General features: G+C 36.4%; 1 protein-coding gene across 4 annotated transcripts in view; it reads left to right on the top strand.

The window, feature by feature from the left end:
* Positions 1 to 12653, top strand: part of PTPRM (protein tyrosine phosphatase receptor type M) — a 442137-nt gene that overhangs the window by 231250 nt on the left and 198234 nt on the right. For all 4 annotated transcript variants that reach the window (XM_058818601.1, XM_058818619.1, XM_058818610.1 and 1 more), the window contains exons 9-11: positions 113 to 222; positions 2503 to 2704; positions 6033 to 6135. In XM_058818601.1, coding sequence (XP_058674584.1) covers positions 113 to 222; positions 2503 to 2704; positions 6033 to 6135 — 415 coding nt within the window. The remainder of the gene's footprint in view (positions 1 to 112; positions 223 to 2502; positions 2705 to 6032; positions 6136 to 12653) is intronic.

Here is a 12653-nt window from a genome sequence, read left to right as displayed (position 1 = left end):
TTGGGGAAATTATGGTGGGATGGTTTTAACGCTTCAGCAGTACAAATATTTAAACAAAGCATGTCCTTCTGAGATTTTTCTTAAAACCACTTCTTTTTTTTTAATCTGTCAGTCCCGAGTGCTGTGCCGCTTGAATCCATTCAAGGGAGTACCTTTGAAGAGAAGATTTTTCTTCAGTGGAGGGAGCCAGCGCAAACATATGGTGTGATTACTTTGTATGAGGTATCTAGAAATTTGCCACATTTCATGTATAGTTTTGATTTTCCAAAATGCATAATCATAAAAAAATCAATGTGTTTTTACAGTTTGTGTAAAAGTAACTTAATTTTAAAAACATTAGCCATTGAAAACGAAATACAATGTAGGAGTGAATTACACAGGACCCAGCATGTCCTCTAGTTACCAACTTAAAGAACCTGCTGTATCTAGAACCATGATATAGCATTCTATCTTGTCTAGATCAAATATTTAAAAGATTGAAAGACAGATCTTAGCAAATTCCTTTAAAAATTAGAGACATAACACAATGGTTACAGTCAATTTCACATTTAGATAAGCCTCATTATAGGAAGCCTATTTTAATAGAAACAAGCAGGCATAATTTTTAAAAATCTAGCTTTTTTAACATGCAAATTCAACAAAATTGTATGTTGTTAGATGTCTAAAAATTACTTCTTTTTCTCATGTGAAAGCCCTGCCTGAATACCTCTTAGAAAAATTGACAAAAGACTGCACAGATTAAGCTGTCAGACAATAATCACTGTTAAGCTTCTTACCTGACCTTACTACAAAATTGGTATTGAAATGCTTTGTTTAAAAAACCCCACCTAAATACAGTGTAAAAGAAAAGTTAAATTAAATGGTAACCTATTGATACTGTTTTGAAAACTACATTATTGTAAGAGGATAAAATGTTATGAAAAAGTATGAATTGATTATTTGTAAAGCTAACAACTTTGTAGCTACCACAACAGTTGCCTGTGTTCAGGGATCAGAATGTTTTAATTAAGCGTTAATGTCGTTACTGTTGCTAGATTTATGTGCATAGAAACACACAATGGTGGATCTGCTTTCTACTTTGGAGCATGCCTGCATGCCTGATTCCTCTGCTGAAGAGTACACCCACTGTATGCAGGCAGTTCATCCTGAAGTGTGCACACACGCATAACTCCATCAGCTGTATTGAGATAGGGAAATTCATGTGGGCAATATGTTAACCTTAATTTCTTTACTGATAAAAGTTCAGACGGTGGTTTAATCTTCTGTCATCTGATAGAATTACAAAGGTTAGTTGGGTGCTTATTAAGGTACTTTGAGTTCAGTTTATGGTTGAAGAATTGTAGAGGATATGCCTGTATCTACTGTAATAAGGTCGGGGTTTATCTGAATATTGTGAAAGTTTTTATTACTAATTTTCAGCACTTCATTGATGTTACATTAGATGGCTCATATAAAAATCAATTTTCATTAGGTCAGAGGTTTTAGGAAATCTCAAGTGTTTAAGGTGTGTAACATTGACACTTGGATGTGTCTATGTACTGTATTATGGGTCCTCTTAATTAAAATTATATTGAATAAGTTTAGCAAAAAGAATGTTAATTATCACTTTTATATAATAAGGGTTTTGGAATTACTCGCAGGAAAATGAAACTTTAAAAGCAAAAAGGAGGGGTGAATAATTTTTACTTTTCTATTTTTTTAATAGCTTTCATATTTTTAAATGGTTTTCATATTTTTAAATTCTCATTACAGTGCACAGAAATCAGTAATTAATAGAAGAAGTCTGGATCAAGTTTTACTGTGAACTTACATTAACATTTCTAATGAAAACTAAAAATACTGTTTGAATCAAAGAAGGAACTGAGGATACAGTATACATTGCATATATTACTTAACACTTATCTTTTTTTCCCTCCAAATGAGTATCTGACCTAGGTACAATATAATAACCTGAAAAAATCCAAATTAGCAATTGTAATAGCTAAGCTTCAGACTGAAATAGAAGCTTTACCCAATTTCTGAAAAATTTGCCTTAAGCTGCCCTTATCATCTTTTACAGATAACCTCATTCAGGGCAAAGCGTTATTATAGTAAAGTCACATGGGAAAGGGGGGCTGCACTCCCTCTTGGTCACTTCTCAGTTTTTACCTGTTTGTATTGCTTTTGTTACTGGTGCTGATCAAAACCAACATTAAGATGAATTCAAAATGTGACACTGTTCAAGGCAGCATCTTGAAGGAATTAACGTAAGCCTGAACCCATCCTTTAGAGTTGTAATCTAGCTGCCTCTAAGTCTCTGTATCTCTAAAAGTAATAACTCATACAAGTTACAGCTCAGTTCCTGTACCCCTTCCTGGGATTCGGGATTTGAAGAGTCTAAGAGAGTAAGATAGCTTATCATAAAATGTCTGACAGCGCATACATCAGAAGGGTTTACTGGATAAAGATGCAATCTCTGTCCATCTGCTCAAGGCAGTTTATAACTTTCTTATTCTTTTGCAGATCACCTACAAGGCAGTCAGTTCCTTTGACCCAGAAATAGATTTATCCAATCAAAGTGGACGAGTCTCAAAGCTAGGAAACGAAACGCACTACCTGTTTTTTGGACTGTATCCTGGCACTACCTACTCTTTCACCATCAGAGCCAGCACAGCTAAAGGCTTTGGACCTCCAATTACAAATCAGTTCACAACTAAAATATCAGGTACTTGATCAAAGAATATTATTTCCTTATGATAATGAGTTGGGTGATTCTTTTGTTGTTTAGTTCTTTAGAATTTAACAAGCAGCAAATTGAAAAAGGGAAGAACACGTTCATCCCTGAAGATGTCAAAGTGACATGTATTACCATGCCTGAAGAATTTCCAAGTGCTTAAATATTAGCTACTATTTTGAAATTCCTGTCCTCAACTGTAACATATCACTCAAGAAACCCCTGTGAATTATGTGTTTGCAGCCAGTGCCAGCTGCAGTTGCAACATTTAGCATAGGGTTTTTTTGGGCCTGAAGATGAGGGTTTCATTCAGAGCTTAGTCAGCCTTGACATGATTCTAAATTAGAAGAGTAACAGTGCTGGAAAATCTCCTTAATGAGCCATGAACAGTCGAGAGTAGGGCAGAGATGCTGTACATCCAGAGCTCACTTAGGAACTGTAGTTAGCTGCCAGGCTGCCTGTGTTCTAACAGGCATGGGGACTGAAGTGGATACGAAACCGTATTAGACAAGAACATCAGGACTGGTGGTTTTCAGATAACAGCAGCATGACTCTGTCACTTCTGCAGATCCTTGACCAATATTTCAAGCCCTCCCTTGAGGCAGAGGAACACTTCATTGAGGACATGGAATATTATTGCATCCTCCAAAATGCTTATGTAATTCATGACAAAATGTTTTGCAAAGTTACGGTTGAAATCCCTTTATTCTTCACTTCTCTACGGTCTGCTTCAGAATTAAACTGGCAGTTCAATAATAAACTGGCCCCTTGATAATATTTATAAAAAATTGCCCTACCTATTTGTGGTCAACTGGACTTTCCAGAAAGCATTTGGGTACAAAATCTTCTTTTACTCTCATTCTGTGTACTTCTCCTTCATCCCTCATTTTCTGTCCTCACTGGAATGGAAAAACTGACAAGTTTTAATCAGAAATAGAATGATTTCTCCTATCTTAGTATAGGAGAGGACAGTTAATTCTAGGTGGAAGTTATTGCCAATGCAACTGTTTGTAGAGAAACAAAAGTGTTGTTAATTTTCAAGTTACACACATTAACTCTGTATGGAACATGAAAGCAACACTGATCAGTAAAGATGGAGTTTGTTTTCCATCCCCTTTCCTATACCAAGCAGAAATTTTCTCTGTCAAGAATCAATTTCTGACACAGCAGAAATGAGTTTTTTATGAGTTTGGATGATGAGAACATCCCTTATTAGAATGAGGAATGGAGACTACTGAGTATGGATGAGAATCTGGACATTTGGGAAGAGTACTAGATCTTAAATCGTTGTTTTCTAAAATTGTATGTCATCAAAAGAAATTCACTAGTGGGAGCAGGCATTGCAGGAGTGCTTGAGGGTGAGGCAAACCTCCAAATCTCGATGTGGTGAGGTTCTGCAAACTGTCTTGTCTGCACCCCACTCTCTCATTGCTTCCTCAGTTCCTGTACTAACAGGAAGTGTTTATGTCTTGCTGATAAGTAATTAAAACCAATCTCTGAATTTAAAATAGAAACAAAATGTGTGTATTTTTTAATAAAATTTAAAAGTCCTGACTAGCATTATAGCTGTTGAATTTGGAACCCTCTTTGCAGTGCTATTGGCTGTGATCTCATTGTCTCACTGGAAAGCTTTGAGGCTCTTTAATGTGGCCAGTGATCTCCACTTTGGACAGATGTGAAACAGAACTTCTGAAATAGTTACTGTGTTTTTACAGTTATTTTACTGTTACATGAATATTTGAATATTTCCTGTTTTCTCTGTTTATTAATGAGTTCCTTCTTTACATGTAGGCAGTGTGGAGGAAGAGGAGTCCTAAAGTAGACAGGGAAAAATGGAGAAGAGAAAAAGTAGCCAGGACTAAAAGGTTATGACTGGGAGAGCCACAACTCATTCTGGGACAGGAAGACAGTCTTGTTCTTTATAGGGACACTAAAATTAGTAAAGAGAGCAAGTAGGGACTTAGGACTCATAAATTAGGAAAATCGAAAGACTTACTAGGATGTGGGCATAGAACAAGGACACGAAGTAGTCAAAAAATGTTCAGAGATTATACAGCTTTTGGGGATACAGTTCCTTTCAGTTCTTGTTTTCAGGATGGTCAGGTTGGGAATGGGACATTATATGAACAAGTTATGCATATTCAAAATTGCAGAGTGTGCCTGAACCTTCAAAGTAGTGTTTGATAGTGTGACTTAAGTGGTACCCAAATTACTTAAAATGATTAAAATGATTAGTCTTAATGTTTGTGCCTTATATCAAGGATTGTAAACAGAATAAAACCTTCTCAGCATACAAGGAGGTTTTTGAAGATTAATTTTTTTTATTTGTGAAACATTTCAAAACAGGTGAATAGGAATGCAAAGCAATGAAGATTTTAATGTTTTCACAGCAGTCTGAGGAATTGTGGAGTACAGAGCAATTCTTAACACAGTCCTTACTTGGATATGTAGAGCCCTGTGGATAAAGAGAGAGAAATTCATTTACCTTTCAAGTAGATGCAGATAGTACTGGAAAAATGAAAATAATTGGAAAATACACTGGAAAATAATAAGAGACCATTGGAATCACCACTTTTTGCTTCTCTAGCCTTTAGATCTGTTAATGGTGCATCACCATTAACAAGTGAACAATAAAGATATGGCAGCCTGTCAAATAACCAATTAACTGAGTAGCCTTCCCTCCAATGTAATGATACAAATGTGAGTAGATGATAGCGGTGGAGAAAGAAGCAACAGTAAAAGGCAGTAACTGAGGCATCATTTGTTTTAATCACAACTGTAAATCATTGATGAAGGCAGTTTGCAAAAGTGCTGAGTGGGGCTTCAGACTAAGATAAACTTTTGTCTTGGTGGACAATAGACCCAAGACAGTTATAGCACCGCTTAAAATTCCAGGAAAAACAAATTATGAGAGTACATCCTGATACAGCTGTCATACTGAGAAAGCTGGGCTCAGTTTCAAAAGCAATAGTCACTTCAGCATGCACATTTGCAGATGCTGTTCTTAAGATAACTTTTCATTTCCAAGTCATGGATTCTCAATAGTTTCTGCAAACTTACTCCCACTAGTATCTGTTTCCTGTCTTGAAACTGGGAGTGAGCTGGTATTTCTTTATTTGGGATTTGTTGGGGTTTATTTTCCTGAAGCTATTTAACAGTTGTCTCACACTTGCATTGTAACACAAAGCATCTTAGACTTGTATAAGTATAGTCTTAGTATTTGAAGAAGCCTTTAAAATTGCATATTCAAATAAAGATAAAGCTCTTGAAAGAAGAAATACAGGAATAATGATTTTATTTGCCTCTTTTCTTATTCTAGCACCCTCTATGCCACCGTATGAACTTGAAACACCTTTGAATCAAACTGACAGCACTGTGACAGTCTTGCTGAAACCTGCACAGAGCAGAGGCGCTCCTGTCAGGTACTGGGGGAGAAATTCTTTATGAAATTAAAAGCCAAATTGATTGATTTCTTGAACATATTTTCTGAGGATTTTCTACACAGCAATCAGTGTCTAAATTCATGTCTGTATTAGCTCTAATTAAATTAAATAACTGAAGAAAATGAAAGTGCTTTGATGTTGAGTGTTCATGTATTGTTTAAAGGATTTGATCCAGATGCAAGTGGCTTGTTCTTTGAAGATAAGGAACAAAGCCATAGTTCTGTTGTGTGGGTGGATTCTTTAAGGTAATTGCTTACTGCAGTGTTATAAGTTCAAGGGCATATCACATTTTTTATGCTGAGCTACTGTCTTTAATATTCAGTCTTTTTGTTTACTTCACAGATTTAAGGTAGTGAACTCTTAGTAAGTTAGCCAATTTAAAGTGTGTACCAGTATGTACTGTAACATTCATAAAGTATTTACATTATTTGACCATGATAGCAGAAATAATTTAAACAAGCAACTTTTAAAACCAGTATCTTGGATTCTTCAGTGTTTTATAGTATCCATTAATGAATTTCCAATTTTCAGAGGTTTATCTCCCTGCCAGATACACAGTACTGTGTAAGTTCTTTATGATTAGAATAAAGGATGCCTGATTTTCAGTGAGGAAGACAGAGAAATTGTTAGATTATTTTAAATGAGAACCAGTAATGAGCTCAATACTCTGAATAAACAAAAACAAAGATGAGAAAGAGATTTTTCACAACTATAGAATGTTTTTCCTTTTGGCTAATTGGATATCTTCCTTAATTCTTTCATTACTGTAGGAAGTGTTTCCATCTATAGTGAGTGACTATCATGTATTTTCATCCTGATGCTGAAGTTTTTGATAATTTCTGTTCATCTGGAAAATACAGATCTGGTATGCTCGTATATGCATGAATGAAAACAGATGGTCTTTGGGTTTCTTCAGAATATTTATACAATTCACGTAATTAGGAATTTTTACTATTAGTTATATGTATTATATGTATATAGGTCTGCATTTTGGAAATGCTATCTAGTTTTTCAGACACCTTTTTAAAAATGAAGTGTAGAGAAGTCTGAACCACCTGAGAGAAAAAGCAGCAAATATTAGAGCATGGTTAATGAAACTGATTTAGCAGGTTAGATTAGAAACAGAATTATTTGATATTTGTCCGACTTTGTCTCACAAAACTCAAGTGTAGTCCTTCTGAATTCAAGCGTCTGGATGAAAATGATACGAGTTGGGAGTCATTGTTTAAACATGAACATACTAGGCTATTAATAAAAAAATTGTTTCGTTCTTTTTATCTACATCAAGAACGAAAGATGATTGGCTCCTATAGCAGCAGTGATATAACAGAAACTTCACTAACAATAGAAAGGAGCTCATTAGGAGATGAAAGTGTGCTAAATATGTGGATGAGTGGTTAGGGAAATAGGAGGAGAGGATTAAAGTGACATGAAGCTATAGAACTGACAGATGAACACACAGCAGCAAATTTACTGAGGTCCTTTGCAACAGGTCTTAAAATAAAATGAAGGCTGACTGCAGACTTAGTGTGTAAATGCTGAGTGAAGCAGAGTGAAAATGAAAGTTAGAATTTCTTAATACTTCTAACATTTTATAGTACATTCCACTTCCAAGCGCACTGCTTGCAAGACACATTCTGCATATGGATTTTATCATCTTAATCTGTATTCATTGGGTGTTGAAAGTTTAGTCATACTTCATTTATCCACACCACTAGGCAAGATGCCTTGTGTATTGATTCTGCTACAGCTACCAGCTTGGTTAATGCAGATATCTGAAACTGCTGTAAACTTTCAGTGTAAAAGACTGTTGTAACTTTATTGATCAACACATCAACCGTGACACATAAAATTCTTCAATTCCTGAGATGGAAAAGGAGAGCACAAATTTCTGCCATTCATGTCAACAAAGCTGATACCTGAGGTCATTCTGAAGTCCAGCTTTTTTTCTGTGGTTAAATTTTTTTTGTCTTTCTTAAATAAGAAAAATCCTGATATTTTATGTCACTTAGAAGCTGCACACAACCAGCACAACATCAAAGGAGAGAAGGTGCAATGCTGATTGCTTACGTGTTGATTCACAAAAACAGACTTTATAGAAATGCTCAGAAAGCTCTGTTTATAATGATTAAGTACACAATAATCATGAAGGCCAAATTGCATTGCAGGTTGTTTTAGAATAGGACTGGACATGATTGAAATGTATTTTGTCAGATTTTTAATATAGCAAATACTGCTCGCTTTGTCTCCAGTTTCAGGTCCAGCATGTTTTATGATTGTTGCTGTCTTTGTTTCAAGGAGATTATTTTGGAATTATATATGTTTAAAGCAGTAATGCGTTCAGTAATGATGAATGCATGTACTTCTTTAACAGCTGGCTAAGGTATTTTGACTTTTGGAATGATTGTAATTTGCAAGGCTTAAATGAAACAAAAAATGTTTAATTTAAGATGATCCCTTTGTGGAAATTGTGTAATATACGTCTTATTGCAGATACTCTCTTTTTTCAGATATTTGAATTTAGGAGTCCATAAAGTTTTGAAGAATTTGCATAAAAAGCATAGAAATGCAAATATATTTTCTGTGAGGGGTCTTCAACATCTGTTGAGGGGGGGGCTCACTCTTCCAAGGCCATACCATTTGTATATTTTACTTCTCCAGGGCAAGTTAGCCTAAAGTTTAGAAGACTCTGGGGTCAAATTTTCTGCAAATGTATAAATTGGTCAATGCCATATACTCAACCGAGGAATGCTAATTTATTGCAAATATCTGGCTCATACACAGGAATAATAACTGTAATGCTCAGTTACTGTGTGCATTTAGTGCAATTTATACATTCATCTGTGTTAGAAAGAACTTCAGATTGTTTGTCACATTGCATTATGGAAGGTTCTTGTGACCTCCTGTGAAAAAAGTTGTCTTGCAAGGATTTAGCTTCAGCAGGAGAATGAAGTTTTCTTTGTTGCACCTATTTCTATTCAGTCTTGCCATGATAAAGGTCAAGTGTTTCCACTCCTTTTATCTGTTTACATAAGCAGCAAAATGTTGTCTCCATACCACCCTCTTCCTCCTATTCTGTGCCACATCCTCAAAAAGCTTCAATAGTAAACATCCCAAAGATTTTGGCTCAGATAACACTGGAACTACCTGGTAATAGCAAGTCTTTATAAGGAGCAGACTCGGGAAAGAGCAAAATAGATAAAAAAGGCAAGACCATCCAGGCCCTACTTTGCCTCATGATCTGTTTTTCATACTACATTATTACAGAGTTTGGCTCAGCTGGATTTGCCCCATTAAATTCTTCAGCCAGTTAATGGCCCATTCAGCCAACCTTTCTACTCTTACGGAGACCACAGACATTTGGTACTTTTCTATTCCAATCTGAAATTAAATGTGTCATCTAGCAGATACCTGTGGATGCAATACTTGGCATTTGGGATGCCAAAGTACTTCCTGCTCTGTGTGCTCTGAGTATGTGGGGTCAGTCCAGCAGCATCTGGGGCTGCAAAGCCCAGACAGGATGAGAGGGAGAGAATTGCAGCAATTGTCAGGTAGTATAATTTAAAAGTATCTTAAAGAAAACGTGCAGAAGGAAGCAAATAAACTTTGAATTATGTGAGTTGAAAGCTAAGCGTTCTAGAGTGAATGCCATCTGTGTACTCTCCATGCATGCCCTTTATCACCTGTGTGCCCAGCTTCTTCCAAGTGCATAAATAAGAACTCTACTGGGAAAATAAAGCAAACATCTCTACTTGAAGTGCTTAATTTTGAAAAATACTTTTAATCTCTCTACCTTGAAGAAGTAGCATTTATTACACTTCAAAGGGCCATAATAAGATAATAAGTATTTTTCAGTACAACTGGAAACTACCGTAGAAATTTCAAACTACATGTTATCTAAAGCGATAAACACTCCTTCCTACTACCCCTACAGAGGGACACATGAGATTGCCTAAATTTCACAAAAATGTACATTTCTCATTTTTTTTCCAGACCTTTAAAGGCATCATGTAAATACTTGGTTCATCGTCACAGCTGGAATGAAGGTGATCTGCACATGGTCCCTGGCATAGGAACAGCATGGTTCACAGGAAATTGAAATTGTGTAAAGAAACCTTTGTCAACCCAAGTTCAAGGAGTACCTAATTCTGTATGTGGCTTAGCCAGTTCAACAGCACTCAGAGTGTAATAATTTTTAAATGAATGACAGAGGACACCCAGCTCCTACCCACTGACAGTAGAAGGATGGAGTGATTTAATCTGAGGGGGTCACCTTATACACAAAGGCTCGTAGGTAAAGCAGCACTTCCCCACGGAAGCGCCTTGTGCTACACGTGTAGCAGAGGTCACAGTTGCCTTCCCATGCCTGCTACACACATTACAGGGTAGGAGGATTTGTCTTAGGGCCTCATCTCTTTCCTTCAGCATGACTGGTTCTGTGAGGATCAGCATTCCATGAAGTCTCTGCTCTGTTATTGTGTCCACTCCCTTCCTTGTAGGCTGGCAGCAGGCATTGGCACTCTTGTGCCACTTAACTTAGGTCATGCAGCACTGTCCATCCACTTCCATATGAAGAAATGGGGTCATTTGAATCCTGAGAGAGCTTTTTCAGGATTCTCCGAGAGCCTTCCAGAAAAGCCACTGCCTACCTTTATTCTTGAAAGGTAGTAGCTTTACAAAAGTCACTCAGTCAGGAGATCAGCAGATTTGATTGTTTCACTGGCAATCAAGAAATAAAAAACCCCAAATCCTAGGAAATTAGACAGGCTGTTTGGAAACACATGCAGATATCATTGAAACTCAGAAAGCAGCAATGTTTCAAACACTCTGAATACCAAAGTTTCAGGATATTTTCCATTACTGTGAAAAGTCCATGAGACACTTGCATTGCTCTTGTGAGTATGTTGTAGCCACAGGCCTGGGACTCAAATCCACTTCTCAAAGTTCCTGAGTTTCTATGTTGCATAGTAAGAGTGCAGCATTAGTTACTGTGCATGAATTATGAAGGCAGACATCATGAGTATAATTATAAATGCAGGGTATGTGATCAAATGAGTTTTGAAATGGGAGAATGCTGATTGGCACAATAAGAGATGTTAGTGTTCTGTGCAGGCAAAAAGCATGGCAACAGCACATGCCAATAAAGACATTGCAATATCTGCATTGTTAGCTATGTCCTCTCACAATTCCTGCCTTGCACATTATGTAATGCTAGCATGTTTTTATAATTTCCTTCTATTCCCAGTAGCATTATGTGGTAGCACAGTAACAAGAAAAAAAGAAAATCCCATGTAGACACAGCTGAGAAGTATCAGAACTGTACATTAATCAGCAGAATTTGGAAAGCTTCTCAATAAAATGAAACCTGAACTCTGCCCTTTCAAGAGCACACAGATAAAACAGTCTGGATATTAGGTGTATTTATGATAAAGAAATGGGCATGTTGAAATAATGTAGCTATATGTGTTTAAGTAGCATTACTAATTCACTAATATTCTGGAATGCCATGTTCACAAGACAGCCTTTCAAATTACTTGAGACTACAGGATCTAAAGAAAATGAAGGAACTCTTTAATTTGCTTGCTACAAGCAGCCTTTCTATTGCTTAAGGGTCTGTAAACATAAAGGCCTGAATTGTGTGCTGTAGGGTCAGCTCTTTCCAAATCATAGTTTTACAACCTGTAAGGCAGCCAGTAAAGTTGTTTGAGGATGTCTGTGGTAGAGAAGGGATTGGGTTTTATTAATGCCCATAATTGTCACTTCTTTATAGCAACAAGTATAATTATTTACAGCAGAAGGGTCAATTTCTGTTTCATTGAGGGAACAGTGCAGTAATTGCTTATGCCATAAAGATGCTGTAATCCTTTTTTCTTATGCAGTAGAACTTGTCCTTGGATTTTTTTACTGTGACTTGAACTAGAATTTATGGTACCTGTTGCCTGGACATGCGTGGTGCAGCTTCACATGTCCTGTTAGCTTGTTCAGAAATTTCCATGGTCCTTTTACTGTGACTTCTCACATAGTCCCTGGGAAAAAGGAGTATTGATCCTTGATTTCTTCAAGTACTAATTTGTCTCACTGAGAGCTCAGCATGTAATGACGCCTGTCATTTAGCAATTAATAGAAAATAATCCATAATAAGTAAAGCAAGCTAGAGCAATTCAAGAGTAAAAGAAAAAAAAGATTATTCCATATCTATGAAGAGATTAATTTCAGTTTCATAACTCACTAACACTTTCTCACAGATTTTGGTTATAATATACAACTTAAAAATTTGCTGCACTATTAGGAGGCTCTGATATTTTTTTTCACATGCTTTCTACTTGCTATCCTTAAGTAGGTTGCAGTGGAGACCATGTCTTTGCAAAATCCCTTATGATAGTCTTCTCCATATTGCTTACCTCTCATTCTGACAGTGTGATAGTCCAGTTCATCTCTACCAGTTCTTTGTTAAGATCCTTTGAAGCACTGGGTTTTTTCTCATCTCCCTCCTGAAT

The sequence above is a fragment of the Ammospiza caudacuta genome, chromosome 1 (assembly GCF_027887145.1).
Source record: "Ammospiza caudacuta isolate bAmmCau1 chromosome 1, bAmmCau1.pri, whole genome shotgun sequence".
Taxonomy (NCBI): Eukaryota; Metazoa; Chordata; class Aves; order Passeriformes; family Passerellidae; genus Ammospiza; species Ammospiza caudacuta.
This window is presented reverse-complemented; position numbering and strand designations above follow the sequence as displayed.